We start from the raw sequence: 15,344 nt of genomic DNA on the forward strand, positions 1-15,344 counted from the left end.
GGGGGTGAGTAGTGGAAGGGAAGAAGAAGATGGATGCATCCCTTGTTGGCAGGACTGATGCAGGAATCCAGGCCAGTGATCACTATTTCTACCTATCTCTTTTCTTTTTTCTCTTTTTCCTTATTATCATTAGGTAACAAAAGGCATATTATATTGCTTGCCATAACTCATTATGTACTTGGTCAATTATTGTGTATCCAGTTAGTACATTGTGGGAAATTAATAAATGTTTGAACTTTGAGACTTGTCTCGCTGTTGTCCACTCCATTGGGAATTTATGAATCTAAGTCACTCGTCTCTCTTGTTTGAGTGGGACATGACAGGGACTGCTGGGCATGCACAGCCAGCTGGCTGGTAATGGAGAGACCTGTCTTTTCTCTCCTGCACTCTCCTATCTTCATCAGAGTACGCAGTGAGTGCAGAGACAGGGCATCCAAAGGGCTGAAGATCAGCAGAGAAAAACAGGGCTGCCACTTGCTAGCTGAGGGCTGGTGTGAGGAGCCCAATAGGGACGGTGAGCCTGTGCTGGGGAGAGGGAAGTGGGGGTCTGCAAGCCTTGCCAGGATGGCCCATCCTTATGTGATGGAGTGTTATGTTTCTTTCCTTGCAGATGTCGTGGCACCCACAGTACCGCAGCTCCAAGTTTCGCCATGTGTATGGCAAAGCTGCCAGCAAGGAGAAGTGCTATGACTGCGTGCCCATCACCCGCAACGTCCACGACAACCACTTCTGTGCTGTGAACCCCCACTTCATTGCGGTGGTGACCGAGTGTGCGGGTGGGGGGGCCTTCCTTGTCATTCCCATCCACCAGGTGAGCTCCACTGAGACAAGTTGGCTTGCAAGAGTGCATTGAGAGGCTAGAGGAGAGCTGGGCTTTCTAGGGAGCTAGATTGCACAGAGGGTATTCAGTTCATGCTGTTGCCCAAATTGCAAAATGATGGAAGGTGTCCCAGATGCCCTGGCAGGTGATTCCTGGGTTGTGTCTACATTGCTGCTTGCAAATTTTCAACACTTTCCTTAATTTTATAGCTCATTTGTCTTTCTTGTATAAGCAGTAGAAACTATGCTGTTCAGATGTTTGTCTCCTCAGAGAAATTGTTAATAAAAAAGCAGTTAGTAGATACAGAGGGCAAAACCTGAAAGGTGCCTTAGTGTCATGACTTCAGCTGTGATCAAAGGAGAATATACTATGTTTTGCTCTACCTTTTCCCTTGTGAAGGAATGGAGACATGGCTATCAGGCAATGAAACTCTTAAACTTTGAGTACTGATGCTGTAAAAAGTTTCTTTTCAGAAACAAATCCCATGTTTATGGGTTTTGATGACTTAGGGCTCTGATGAGAGGGAGAAGCTGTCTTTATGATGTTTATTGTTTCAGAAAAATTAGGCATGCATAATGTGGATTAACTTCAATATGAGATTATGAGCTTTCTGGAATCAAGGCAGAACAGATGAAAGACAAAAGTTCAGCCTTTAATTAAAAGTTAATTGATGGTGCTATTGCAATGCTACTGTTTCAATATATATTTGCTAAGGATGAAAGCGAACTGGCTATGCTTGAAGAACCTAGCACAGTTCCAGGCCCTTCTAGACTTTGTTTATTCATCTCTTTCACCACTGGTGCTGTTCAGAGACTGTCCTTCTAAAATTAACCACTACCCTGTTTTTCTTGACTGAGTCACTTTTGCCCCCTAGACCATGATCTGTTGAGGCTGAAGAACTTGTCTTTATCACAGAGCTGCATCTATAAGCAGGCAGCTGGTGACTGTGGGACATGGGGTGGGACCTAGTTTTCAAAGTGTTGGCAAAATGAGCTGAAGGTGCTTGCACTGCTTACTGTTAATTCTTTTATTTTCACAGCTTTTCTGAGCTTGGCTAGTCTTCAGTAGCAATTCTTCCATTTCTAACATCTGCTCAGATACTTTACCCACATCTGAAATATTGCTTACAGAAGTCAAAGGCATGGTAGAACTAGAAGATACAGAAAAGGATAATTTAAGTATGTCAATGAAAATGTGAAACGTCTTTCATGTGAGGAAAGGCTCTATAGGTTAGGCATCAATCAGTCTGGGAAAAAAGACAAATTGGCAACATATATAAAACTGTGAAGAGGGTGGGGAAAAAAGCACGAGGAGCAATTTGTCTTGAGTTGTGAGGTGAAGGGGTGGGAATCCCGGAGGCCAGGGAGAAGACCATTAGCAGCAGATGGGAACGCTTCTGCGGTTCAGATGTGGAGCACAGTGCTCTGGGTACTGACAAACCAGGAAGAATTTAAAGGGTTCCAAACAGGATGGAGTTATAGAGAGAAGTTGGTTTATGAACTACGTTTGTTCCGGTAGATCAGGAAGTCCCTTGAGGCTTGACCTTTGGTGGTGGATCAGGGAGAGCATCTGTATGCACTGTGCTTTGTACAGCTGTTCTCTGATTACCTGTTTGCTGGTCTTGGACCAGCTGGGATCGGGGCGATGCGCTGAGTAATGACAAACTCACTCAAGTTTGAAGGGGGAGCATCACCAAGAGCAATGCTTCTGCACTGTATGCAAGCTCCCAATTTATTACCACCTGTTTACATAGGTTCGTTTTCACTTTTGCATCTTACTGACCTCCAGGTTTTACTTGTTTACTGCTCACACACTGACCACACTCTGCAGGTGGTCTTTTTTAGTGCTGGTTTTCACACAGCATGGTGTTCTGTAATGTTGCCTCAGTTATCCACAATCATTCTTCTAACCTCAAGGTCAATTTACATTTTGCTAACCACCAATTCTTAATTCCAACACCTGTTCCTGACCCATGCCGTGGGGTGAGAGCAGCCTCAGCCAGCCACAGAAAGAGGTTCCTTGAGTCTGGGGGGTCTGATACCAGTTACTTTTTTTCATTATATGCTTCCAAACTGGTGCCACCTGGTGAAAAGCAGCAACTTTTGTCTTGTGCTCCTGGTGGTGGTGTTTATTGCTGCCACCTCCTCCTGTGGTGGTGACCCATGGTAGAAGTGTACTAGGATCTTAGCTTGTGCCCCTAGCTGCCAGGGCAGCTCAGTCTGGAGACATGTGCCTGGGATGGTATTGCCCTCTCATGATGGCCAGCTGATCTGTGGTTACTTTTGACTGGATTCACAGGGAGTAGCCACATCCTGAGCATGCCACAGTCTGGAGGAAGAGCCCAAGAGCCAGGAGATCATGTTTAACCAAAGCGGGAGATCGTAGCTGGGACAGGGAAAGCCGCACTTTCCAGGGAGGTTGAACAGCCTGCCTGGGAAGTTGCTCTTGTACTTCCAATGCTGTTTTGAGTTAATTCTGCATGTGCTACTGGAGAGGCTGCCTGCCTCAGAATATGCTCCAATGCAGGCTCAATCTCGCTCTGTTTAACCATGCCTTCTTGCTTGTTTGTTGTGCTCCTCTCCTGCTAAGTCATGGACATCCATCTCTCTCTTTTCTCCTTGAACAAATACCACTTCTTGCCTTCGCCACCATTCTTCCTCTCTGAGAGCCTGGTGGTAGGGTTGGGAGCAGCAGAGGTTATATAGCAAAGAGCTCTTTGCCATAGCTAGCTTCCTTTCAGCAGACCTTTGCATTCAACCTGAAGAGGAATTAGTTGAATATTTGCCACCACTTGGAGAATGGTCTTCTGTTGCTGGATGTGTCAGGTCCTTATGAAGATGTGCTACTGAATTCAGCCAGCTGGATGGAATGGCAGAACAGCTCACCAGGGAGGGAAGTGGCTGTGGCCACAGGGCCTGCCTGGTGCCCAGAACAGACTGAATGCTTTTGTAAATCTTGCAAGTCTGAGGAGACTTGGGCTGAGTGACTAACTGGGAGATGAGCTGTTTTCCCATAGTGTGACCTGGGTGTAGGTTGGTTTCTGGCAGATGTGCTGGGGAAATGCATGCACTGCATGCCTAGGAAGGATCTCGACTCAGAGGGCAATTTTGTGGCCTTTCTTTGAAAGACAAAGACCTGCCTTTTTCCTTCTCTGATGACCAGACTTAGCTGAGACTGTCTGTCTCTTCCTTTGCAGCATAAAGCAGAGTGATACCAAAATGAGAACTAAGTCTCAAGAGACAGGGAGCTATTTGTGTCCAAGTCTTTGCAGTCTCCAGTCTTTCAATGTGTCAGCACCAGGTGTGAAAGGGAGGACATCTGTCGTTGTGTAGACCTCCTAGACACAAGCCCTGCTTCCTTCTCTCTGGAGTCAAGGACTATGAAATGAAACCTGTGATGACCCCTCAGGCCTCACCTAACTGATGCCATATGTGAGTGCTGTGCTGTGATGTGATGTTAAGGTGTGTTAGTGGCCTTTGGAGAACACCTGAGAGGTGAGGCTGACCTATCTCACAGTAATCTACCCTGTACAAATCTGCTGGGAGAGTTTTAACAACTGTCCCACTAGAACTAGTTTTTGTCAAAGAACTTTGACTTTGGCTACTTTTCAAAAATGCTGGGAGTTTAGAAAGCGAGTGGTTGAAAAATTACTCATTTTCAAGCTCTACACATAACTGTGGAAGTCAGGTGTTGCTTGAATGACAACATATCTAGTTACTGAAATAGTTTTCAATCTGTAGAATTTAATTTCCCCCAGCACATAAAGAGCTTCACTTCTACATACAGATGTGCATCTAAGACCAACAGCTCTACCTGTCACATGTTTGTTGGCGGCCTGGGGGTTCATGTGTTGTGGGTCCTGCTTTGTCTCAGGGCTGCAGGGTTGCACTGGGGCAGGTGGGTCTGGTGACTGGGAGGGCAAGGGCTCCCTTTTGACAGCTAGTTGAGACTGCTGAGGACAAGGGTGTAGGAGAGCCTTGCAGGATGGGGTAGGCAGAGCAGGCTTGGGGCAGCCTGGGAGTCTCCCAGATGGAGTGGGAACAGACAGGCAGCCAGCTCTGGGAGGGGACAGAGTTCCCATAGGGATCAAGGGATCCCTGTGGAGCTGGCTGCCCAGCCCGTTGAATTGCCCAGCCAGCTTGAAACCAAGCCCTGAAGCCTACAAAAGGACACCGTGGGTGGGGGAACGCTGCTTATTAAAGGCCTTTTATCTTTCTTCTGCCTTCCCAAGTCACTTTGCATTGTCGCTGTTATAAAAGGGAATTGTTTTAGACTGTAGTGTAAAAAAGCAGTCTTTTACATTTCAAAGTCCTCTGGGTGTTCAGTTTAAATCAGGTTAGTCCCAGTCTATGTGACAAACTTTCCAGTGAAGCCAGAATAGTTACACATCATGTCCTGTTCTACTTTCAAAGCGGTACAGATTTTCAAGGCCGGGAAGATTACATCCTAGACACATCTAGGTTAGGGCCAGCACTGATTCCCCTCTGCTGTGCACTCTTAAGGCCCACCAACAGAAGTATCTGCTTTCCAGAAGAGCATGAGTTTGCATTCATTGTGATTTACAGTTCTTCCAGGTTGGATAAAAGCAAGCAAGTAAGCATCACCAGTGTGCCACCATGGCTCTCCCCTTTACATTTGGACAGATTTCTGGGATGCAAGGTGCGTCCTGGAGCTCCCCATACTTCTGCTCCTGACAGGGAGAAGCGAGTGCTGCTTCAGTGTTAATGAAATCCCCAGCACCCTTCCTAGCACCTAACACATACACCGATTTGACTTTGTAGCAACTGTGCCAGCAGTATGGGTTTATCTTGATGCAACACAGCCCCCATGTGGCACAAGGCCCTCAATACCCCTGAGTGTCCTTTGTGCGGGATTTTTACCAGTGAAGATCCCATCCAAACATGACATTTTTTTTGAGAGTCTGGAATCCTGATTGAATCCAGTGAATGGCTAGATTAAAATACCATCAGAGAGAAATAGATAGCTTGTTGAAAGAAAAATTGCATTTGTACTTTGTGTCATAAATGTCTTTTTTGTTTAACAAATAAAATAAATGCTAGCTGATGAGGCTAAAAAGTAAAAGCTAAAAGATTTTTTTTCCCTACTTACAGGAAATGTCTTCTGAAAGAGATTCTGGTTTGTTTTTTTGCCCGAGATCTTTATCTAACTTCAGCAGTCTTGATTGCTGCATGTGCACAGATTTCTTGATAGCAGTGTGTACTTAAGAGGGCCTGAGCACTTCTTCCCTTTCTTGTCAGTGGTATCATCAAGAAGTGCCTTGCAGGGACAGCAAAAGCCCATTCTCAACAGATAGAGAACACCCAGGACATTTGGAGCATAATAAGCAGAAAGAGGTTTCTTGCTGGAGCTGGCTTGGATCTTCCTTGAAAATATCCTGTAATTCCATGCCTCACTTTAGTTTTGATGATATTTGTTTTTTTTTCAGACAGGCAAGCTCGACCCACATTATCCCAAAATATGTGGGCACAAAGGGAATGTTCTGGACATCAAGTGGAACCCATTCAATGACTTTGTAATAGCTTCGTGTTCAGAAGATGCCACAGTAAGTTTATCAGCTTGTACTTTGCATTATTACCTGGCTAATGTGCTTTTTTTGTGAAAGAAATGAAACCAAAAGGCCCAGGGATGAGATGTGAAAGCATATATGTACTTATAAAAAAAATCAGGAGAGAGTAAGATTCCTTTCTTTCTCTTGAGGTCACGCCTGTGTGATACTTGTGTGATATACCAAAGTCATTGTGAGGAGGAAGATCTGGTTTTGGGGAGCTTGTGTCGTTTTGGGTGTGTTTGCACGAGAAAAACAGAATATGAATTTAAAATGGAATGACTATTCAAGTTTAATCTCTATGAAACTCTACTTTAGAATAAAAGCTTCAACACAGTGTAATCTGGAACAGCTATTTCAGATTAATTCCCTGCAGAGCAAGTATGAGCTTGTTCCTGCACTCTGTAAAGTCATGCTGGATCAGTTATGAGGTAGCTGAGGAATTTGTGTCATACTATTCTGCAATAAGTGGTTTGGCTGAAGTTAGTGTAATTAAGTTGCGGTCACATATTTTACTCCATTGCAGGTGCAGACTAGTTATTAGGAATTGAAAGATTCAATCTGTGTTTGTAAGGGACAGTTTAGCCCGTATCTGCCCACTGAAAGGTTCCATGTCCTGTGAAAAGTGTGACATTGACTTCTGTGGTAGTGAGGACATCTGACTAACTACTGTGCTTTTTCCAGAGATTCCACATGTGTTTTCTTGCAATGGATACATTCACCCTCTGCCACACAACATCAGGGAGTTTTCCCACGTCATTTCCTCCAGCCCTGGCTTGGTGCACATCCTCTGCCATTTCAGCCCTGCCAAAAATTATTATTGAATTAGAAATATAGGCTCTTTGAATTGTCCTTCCTGTTTAGTGGCTTGCCTTTGCTGCTTTGGATATTCTTGTCTCTTTTGAAGGCTTCTTTCAATTTCTGGGCTGCATGTGAGGGCTTTATTTTATCTTCCAACCTGTATGCTAGGTTTTCATGCTGTCTCAGAAAGGACTTGTGGCAGGAACGCAGCACTTTGACCTCTATTTTGAGCATCAGATGAGGAATTAGCACAAGCTTTGAAGCTTCCTGCTGCACTTACAGAATCACAGAACTGTTCATGCTGAAAGGAGCTTGGGTGGTCTCTACCCCCACCTCCTGTGCAGGTCTGTGGAGCTGAGTCTTCGAAACCACCATGGATGGAGATTTCACCATCTGTCTGTGCAACCTGTTCCTGTTTTTCACCACTCCTATGGAGAAATTTTTTTCCTTATATGCAATCAGAATCCCCCCAGTGTAGTGACTGCAGTATCCTGTCTTCCCACCTTGCACTTCAAGACGGAGCCTGGCTCTGTTTTCTCAATAGTTTTGTCAGTATTGAAGGCTTCTATTGGTTTGCCCTGAAGCTGTCTCTTCTCCAGGCTGAGCAAGCCCATCTCCCTCAGCTTTTCTTCACAGGGCAAGTGCTACAGCCTCCTGAGCATCCTGGTGGCCTCCACTGGATTCACTTATGTTTATCAGCATCTTTCTTCCACTGGGAGTTGCAAAACTGGATACAGTATTCCAGCTGTTGTTCAATGATTGCTGAGTAAAGAGAAAAGTCGCTTCACTTGATCTAGTGACTATCTTCCTGTTGTTCCAGGCCAGGATGTTGCTCGCTTTCATCCCTACCAGGGCTTGCTGCTGGGTCATATTTATTCTACTGTCCACCAGGACCCTGCGGTCTGTGCATAAGGGCCGCTCTCTGTTAGCTTTCTTTTTCAATTTCCTACTGAAACTTGGCACTGGGTCATTCTCCAGGCTAAAGAATGGAAACACTCAGCTTGTCACTGGTCTCTATACCAAAAGTTGTTCTAAGAAGTCTTGCTGTTCATGACTGTACTCTTTTTTGTACTACCCCTCCCATTATCATCTTGGCACCAGGAAATGGGATCTTAGGGGTCCCCTGCATAGTGACACAGTGTCACTTCCCTCCCCACTAAGTAGTGAGGACAGCAGACTGTGTTTCTTAGTGTGACTGTCCTTCCTGGTACCTGTGGGGGCCATTTATCTGGCCAGTTGAATCAGATTGCTCCAAGCCTTGACCAGATGAATCGGGAAGATCAAGGCTACAGATCCTTTGGCCACTGAGAAAAAACGGTACCTCTGATCTTCAGAGAGTGCCCATATTGCCATCTGTGTCCATTGCCTTTGGTGCACTCCTTGTGCACTTACAATGAGTTTGGCTCCATCTTCTCTGTGCCTTCCTTCAATGTAGCTGAAGGGCAGCCAGAATTGCTCACCTTTGCCTTCTTGCTCCTGGACTGAACAAATCTTTCCTTTCCAGCTCTTCTCAGATTTGCTGTGCTCCCATCCCCTCTTCACCTCAGTTGGACTTACTGCATAGGGTCAACATCTTTTTTACTTAGCTTGGCCTGTACTGGAGAGCTCAAACTGGACATTCTGTTGGAACATCTCCACAGCAACACTTTCTCTATCCTTAGAGGAGTCTGAGGAAGTTTTTGGGGTCCCAGAGGTGTCTACCACTTCCACTGGGCTTGACATTAGAGCCAAAGCCTTCCTTGAAGTCTGTTGTTGAAGTCCTAATGCTCTCTGCCATTTCTGAACATTACAATAAGCCACTGTTCTGGCTTGTGTGCAGGGATGCATCTGATTCATTGCTCTTACTGGGCTAGCTCTCCCTAGAACTTCTGAGGAAGGCTGCAGGCTTCTGTGAAGATGGTGGAAATTTCCTCTCACCCGCATTCCTTGGAGATTTCTTGGCCATTAACCAGTCTTTCTGGAGTTTATGTTGGTGGTACCACAGCTATCTTTTGTGGTGCATATCTGAAGTTTGTAGAATGGTACTTTTGGGCACAGATGGATAGTCTCTGTAAACACTCTGTGCCCTTTCAGTTCCCACTGCTGCAGTCTTAGGACTGAGGCCCAGTGCAAGTGGCTAGGGGCTGAGATTTTGAACAGTATGAGGAGAAGGCTTATCTTTTTACCGCTTCTGTTCCTTTTGGAAAATCATTGTGTATGTATGAATTCAGCTTGCTGAAGATCTTCTCCCCTGTGGTTAGGGAGGCAACTCTGTGCCTTCTGCTATGCTTTGTCAGGTTTTCTTCAAGATGCAGCAGGGTAGATGGCTCATGGATTGTTCCTGCTTGGCCTGGCAGGTCTGGCTCCAAGATCTGCTTCTTCTGCACACTAAGCACTGGCAATTTCTGCCATTTAATGCATCCTGAGATTCCAGCCAGGGACTTTTCCCTGCTTTTATTACCAACTGTTTCATAGCATGGGGAGTGAATGGGTCATTCTAGGCAGTTCTCAGTGTGAACACAATCTATTTTTCCCTTTCCTACTCTCTCAGCCCCATTCCTTTAGTGATAGCAGTTGAAGCTGTAGAGTGTGAAGCTTTCTCTACAGCTGTAGAAGTTCATTTGGAGACTGCAGAACTCCACAGTCCTTACTGATGGGCTTGATTCCTCAATGGGATAAACACTGTTGAGAAGGGTGCTCATGATCTTTCCCAGCAGGTCCCAGAATCTATGCTTAGAAAGGTGTGATCCTCATCAGCCAAACAGTGGGAGACTTGGGCAAGTGTGGCTAATTTCCACAAACTATCTGCTTCAAAGAGCATTTCCCTTCTACTTCAGGCAAAGTTCTAGAAAATTTGTGATAAGCATAGCAATTTTCATGGAGCCAAAAGTTAATAATCTGTTAACATCCTAAATACTTGTGCTGCTGGGGTTAGTGTGAGAAAGACTCATTTTACCTGCATAGGTTCAGCCCCTTTTGCAGGTTTCCTCTGTTGTCTTCTTCCAGCCCAGGAGCACAGAGGATTTTTGTCTTCATGCAGCATCCTTTTAGAAGAACGCATGGCTGCAGGTAGACATATTATGAGACAGCACATGCACAGTGTTGAGTAACTTCAGTGCGGTGCTGCCCAGTCTCTCTGCTCAGGGCATCTGCCATGGGGCCACATGGGTGGATTTCTGTGTACTTTGACAAATGGCCATGTCATTTGCAAAGTGTTCAACACTGTGCAGTTTTGTAGGGGACAAACAGTAATATAGCTGCCATCTAGCTGGGTGAGTTCTTGTTTCTTTTACCAGGTTGTCCTAAGTGGATGATTGCTTGGATCAATCACTGCTATGACATCTTTCAGGACTCTTTGCTGAAGTTTATTTCAGACTTCCTTGTTCCTGATCAAAGTTTGTTAGGAGGCAAGGTCCTCAATATCTGTGATTTACTCCTTACTCTTGGGAATAACTTTTTGTAATTATGCTGGCAGCTTGCCCAGATGTAAAGGTGGGATTGTCAAGTTAAAACAAACTGGTAGAACTGCTGGCTAAAGACAAGGGGTAAAGAGAAGTCTTCAGGCTTACAGAAAACTAAATACACTAATATAAAGGACTGGCATTCAACAAAAGCCAGAACCATTCCTATTCACTACCAAGAGAATAATAATACCAAAGGAATAATAATTATTGGTGGAGCTTCTTGCTCAGGAATCTCACAAAGACCCATCCTATGCCATTCAGGTTAAAATCTGGGACATCCCCAAGCACCTGCTGACAAGAAACATTACCAGTCCAAAGAAGGAACTTCTTGGCCATGTTCGAAGAGTGGGCCTCATTGAATGGCATCCCACTGCTGATAACATCCTCTTCAGCTCTGGCTATGACTATAAGGTGAGTCTTCTTGGTGCAACTCTCCTCCTGGGACACGCTGTTTGTCAGAGTGTTTTGAAATTTGTTTAATTTCAAGCTGTAAGATAATACTGAAGAGTTCAGAAGCCTTCTTCAGGGGTGAATTCCATGGTGACCCCAAAGCCAAAAAGACATTACTACAAGTTCAGAAGGACTTGCTGATTTTCCAGTCTTCTGATGAATTTCGGTCTACTCTGTTCTTCTCCTTTACTATATTGGATACAAAATGAAATGCCATGCACTTCTGTTTGGCTTTATTCTTGTGCTAGTGCAAATATCTGCACTGATGCTAGCCATTCTTATGTTTAAAATGTGGTTGCAAAGGAAATCAGAATATTGGATATTCTGTATGTATCTGTATCCCTGTATATTGCTGTAAATACCAGGAATTATTTTAAATGCTGGAGAACAACCACTTAACAATGGTAAGACCTATAGATGTAGAGAAGAGAGGAAGAAGTGAATAGGGTACACAAAGTCCCCAGTTGGTCAGGCAGCAAAGGGCTGATTTTTTTGTTCTTTTGCTCCAGATAATGATCTGGAACCTTGACACCAAGGATGCTGTCATCTCGAATCCAGTGAAGATCCTCGATGCTCACAAAGATGTAGTTCTCTCCATGTCGTTCAACACAGATGGTAGTCTCCTTGCCACAGCCTGCAGGGACAGAAAGATACGTCTGATAGACCCTCGGGCAGGAACAGTCCTACAAGTATGTTGTGTTTAGAGGTTTGTGGTCCAACTGATCTCACCCCTTGGAGTGTTTCTTCTTCTGGGTAGATTAATTTCCATTAAAGAAGATGGATCTGTGTCCTGCATTGCCCAAGGCACTAGACAGTGCTATTGCTGCCTATTTTTCATGGAATGCTTGCTGTCATTGTTGAAAACAGGGTTTTGGGCTCTTGTTGCCATGCTCCTTACTCCCTGAAACCCTTCTTGAAGTGCACTGTTTTCACAGATCCCTCCTGCAGTCCTCTTTGGGATGCCTTGGGAGGGCTTGTATAGATCAGTTGCACAGGTGGATGCAAGTGTACATTTGTCCTACTGGCAGGGTTGTTCTTGTTACTGTGCATTATATTTGTTGGTAGGTGAAGCTGACTCTGTTTTGTAGGTATTTGCACAGATTTATGTACACAGAAAGTCCTGCCTAAAGCTAAGAGGGATTGCCCTCTTGCAAATATGTGAATCAGTAGTTAGAGAGATTGGGCTTTTGGAAATGGTCCTGAAGAGCTTAGGCCACCTTTCTCAGATCCCCATGAAATTCTGCTCACTTGTAGTTCAGCCAGGCTGAGCAGATCTTTCAGATGTGACAATCACATACCATGAAATGTACCTATGCAACAGGTGCTGTCTCTTACTCATGCAGTGTCCTTTCTCTTCCTATAGGAAGCAAGCTACAAGTCTCACAAAGTCAATAAAGTCTTGTTTCTTGGAAACGTGAAAAAGCTGTTCTCTACTGGAACGTCTCAGTGGAATAATAGGCAAATTGCATTATGGGATCAAGTGAGTTGAACCAGCAATCTTAACCATACCAGTTTGTTTTGTCTCTTCTGCTCTCACTTTAACTTTTCCACCTGTCAAATACCCAAGAATTGGTTTACAACAGCAATTCAGAAGTGATCTGTCAAAGTCTTAGTGGGTGATAGGTCTTACTAGTATGACACTGTTAAATAAGTATGAGTTTCTGAAGAAGCTCTCAGAGCCTTCAGCATAGAAATCTACTAGAACAAAGAGAATGCTGTGCCACTATAGGAAGAAATCATTCAAAGGATTGAATAATTGATTGATTGATTGATTGATTGAATGGTCACTGTAGCTCTGACTTAAAAGCAGCTCTTAGTGGTCTTACTGGCAAATTGTTACTGGTGCTGGAAAGAGAAATGAGCTCTAGACACAGCCTACTAAAGTGAAGCCCTCAGTGAAGAAATGATGTGGGCTGTTTTTGATTTCTGATGATTCCTGACAGTAGAGTACTGAGATAGCATTTACTGGTTATTTTCAAGACATGATCTCCTATCATGATTGCTGCTAGCCTTATGAAACCCTGCTCTCTTCTACCACTCTCATATGCAGTGTCAGCATCTCACTTTGTCCCTCCATGTCAACCACTGTGCATCACAATCCTGTGTCTCTTTGTTGTGCTGTCACCCTTTGTACCAGACAAAGCTGGTAGACCAGGTCTATGATTTGCCATTTGTCTGTGTTTGGACATGGCTTCTTTGCATATGTGAGAGCCAAAGCACTGTGCTGCTGTCTGAAGGCTTTCCACAGTAGTGCTCTGACACATCATGGATCTCATGTCAGGGTTTCACTGCCTTCAGAGCTGATGAAGGAGCTGGCCACACAGTCTGAGAACACAGTGGAAAGGCCTATGAGGCCAGGTATGTGCAGCCTCCTTAGGGACAGGCATTGGCACAGTACCTGACCAGCAGGCATCTTTCTGAGGTCCATGTCTACCCATGTCATCATTGCATCTAAACTATAAGCTCTGACTTTCTGGAGCCTGCAGCTGGGCAGTTTTGCATGACAAAGTATGTATTAACCCTATGCTAAGTACATATTTATGTGACAATAGCCACAGTGGCAGCCGCAGGATCCCATACTCTGCCCCACTGGTCCTTCTGACATTGCTCCCTTCAGCAGAGCCGGTATAGTTTTGTATAAGACATGTCAGCCTTGTGTATGGAGTGGTGTGCTATATCCTACATGGCTTACATGCAGAAGGCCGATGGGAGCTTTTGCCCTTGCAGTGAGCACCTTCCCACTGTGCAGTGTGGAGGCTGATATGACTGTTCTTGTGGTGGGTGGTGTACTAGTGTGGAGGTGTTGCCTTGACTAGAGGTAGTGAGGGAACATGTGTAATTCAGTGTGAGATGCAGACATACCCAGAAGGCCCCTCCATCTCCCTGAGTTTGGTAGCCCACACAGAGGCAGGCAGTGATTCTTACCATATCTACCCCTGAAATGTCATCAGGTGCCTGAGATGTTCTAGTGATAGGGACTGATGTCCTGAGGTGCTTCTCTCAGTCAAGAGCAAGGGACAGAGCACCTATTTCCCATCCATAGAGCTCTGAAGAAGCCTGTGTATGGCCCTCTGATCAGGGCAGCTGGCCATGGCCTGGGATCATTATAGAGCTGTGCTCACATGCTGCTGCCAGGTGGGGTTCAGGTAAGGTGTCCTGGACTTCAGGTGACTGAAAGGTGATGGCAGCTCTCTCTTTTTTTCTATGTCCTGCCCAGAATGACCTTTCTGTGCCTTTACTGGAGGAGGATCTGGATGGGTCCTCAGGACTCCTGTTTCCATTCTATGACTCAGACACGCACATGCTTTATGTGGTGGGAAAGGTAAGTGCTTTTCATGTCAGCAAATGCTGGCCTGTCTGATTCTTCTGGCCTGTGTTGTTTCAGGCTGAAGTCACAGTTGCTCCTGAAGCATGTTAACCTAAGGATATGGTCTGATGCAGTGGGGTCTGAGGATGCTGCAGCATTCAGCCACATTTGCCACTGCAGATGTACCATGTTACTGTGGGGAGGTACACTGCAGAGCCCTAACCTTCCCATATAAGAATCTGAGACTAAATATTTGGTTCATTCTTGACCCTGCATGGTTTCTAGGGTGAGACGTTCTCAGACCCTCATGCTGAACAGCAGAGCCTGGCTTATGTTCATTTTCTTTGCCATTAGGGTGATGGAAATATACGGTACTATGAGATAAGCCCTGAGAAACCATACCTGAACTACCTGATGGAATATCATTCTCATTTACCACAGAAGGGAATTGGTGAGTGGCATCATATGTCTAATGTTACAAGAGGACAGTAGCTTCTTTGTTTTAGAGGCTGTTAGAGTCCAGGACTATCCAAAATATCATGTAGAAAAGAGAGTGGGTCAGATTCCAGTCTCCACCCAGGTTTACAGGTGCACCAACAGTATGTGTGGCCCAGCTCACCTGTATGTCACAGGTGGTATTACAGGGTCGCAGCTGGGAGGGGTCCCTTCTGACCAGCAGCGCATGGACCAGGCATCTTTACCAGACACTGCTGCATCCCCTCTCACATAGGTGAAGGTGGAAGGGAGGAGGGTAGTTTGGATTTAAAGGTGGAGGATGCTCCTTGCCCTTTGTGAATCTGCTCCAAGATTTTTGTCATTGAACTCTTGACACTGTTTCCACTCTGGGATTTCTCTGGTAATGGGTGCTCCATATCTTAATGCATTCACTCTTACCTCTTGCTTACCTTCTCCTTTACTGGCATTTCCTATTTAGAGATAGATGCTGTGATTAAGTCA

General features: G+C 45.1%; 1 protein-coding gene across 3 annotated transcripts in view; it reads left to right on the forward strand.

Annotated features, from left to right (window-relative positions):
- The window catches only part of CORO2A (coronin 2A), a 40,448-nt gene that overhangs the window by 19,009 nt on the left and 6,095 nt on the right, over positions 1-15,344 (forward strand). For all 3 annotated transcript variants that reach the window (XM_026866645.1, XM_026866644.1, XM_026866646.1), the window contains exons 2-8: positions 611-811; positions 6,267-6,383; positions 10,892-11,041; positions 11,590-11,769; positions 12,444-12,560; positions 14,298-14,402; positions 14,742-14,838. In XM_026866645.1, the coding sequence (XP_026722446.1) occupies positions 611-811; positions 6,267-6,383; positions 10,892-11,041; positions 11,590-11,769; positions 12,444-12,560; positions 14,298-14,402; positions 14,742-14,838 (967 nt within the window). The remainder of the gene's footprint in view (positions 1-610; positions 812-6,266; positions 6,384-10,891; positions 11,042-11,589; positions 11,770-12,443; positions 12,561-14,297; positions 14,403-14,741; positions 14,839-15,344) is intronic.

Source organism: Athene cunicularia (genome assembly GCF_003259725.1).
Source record: "Athene cunicularia isolate RWA chromosome Z unlocalized genomic scaffold, athCun1 chrZ_part3, whole genome shotgun sequence".
NCBI classification, from domain to species: domain Eukaryota; kingdom Metazoa; phylum Chordata; class Aves; order Strigiformes; family Strigidae; genus Athene; species Athene cunicularia.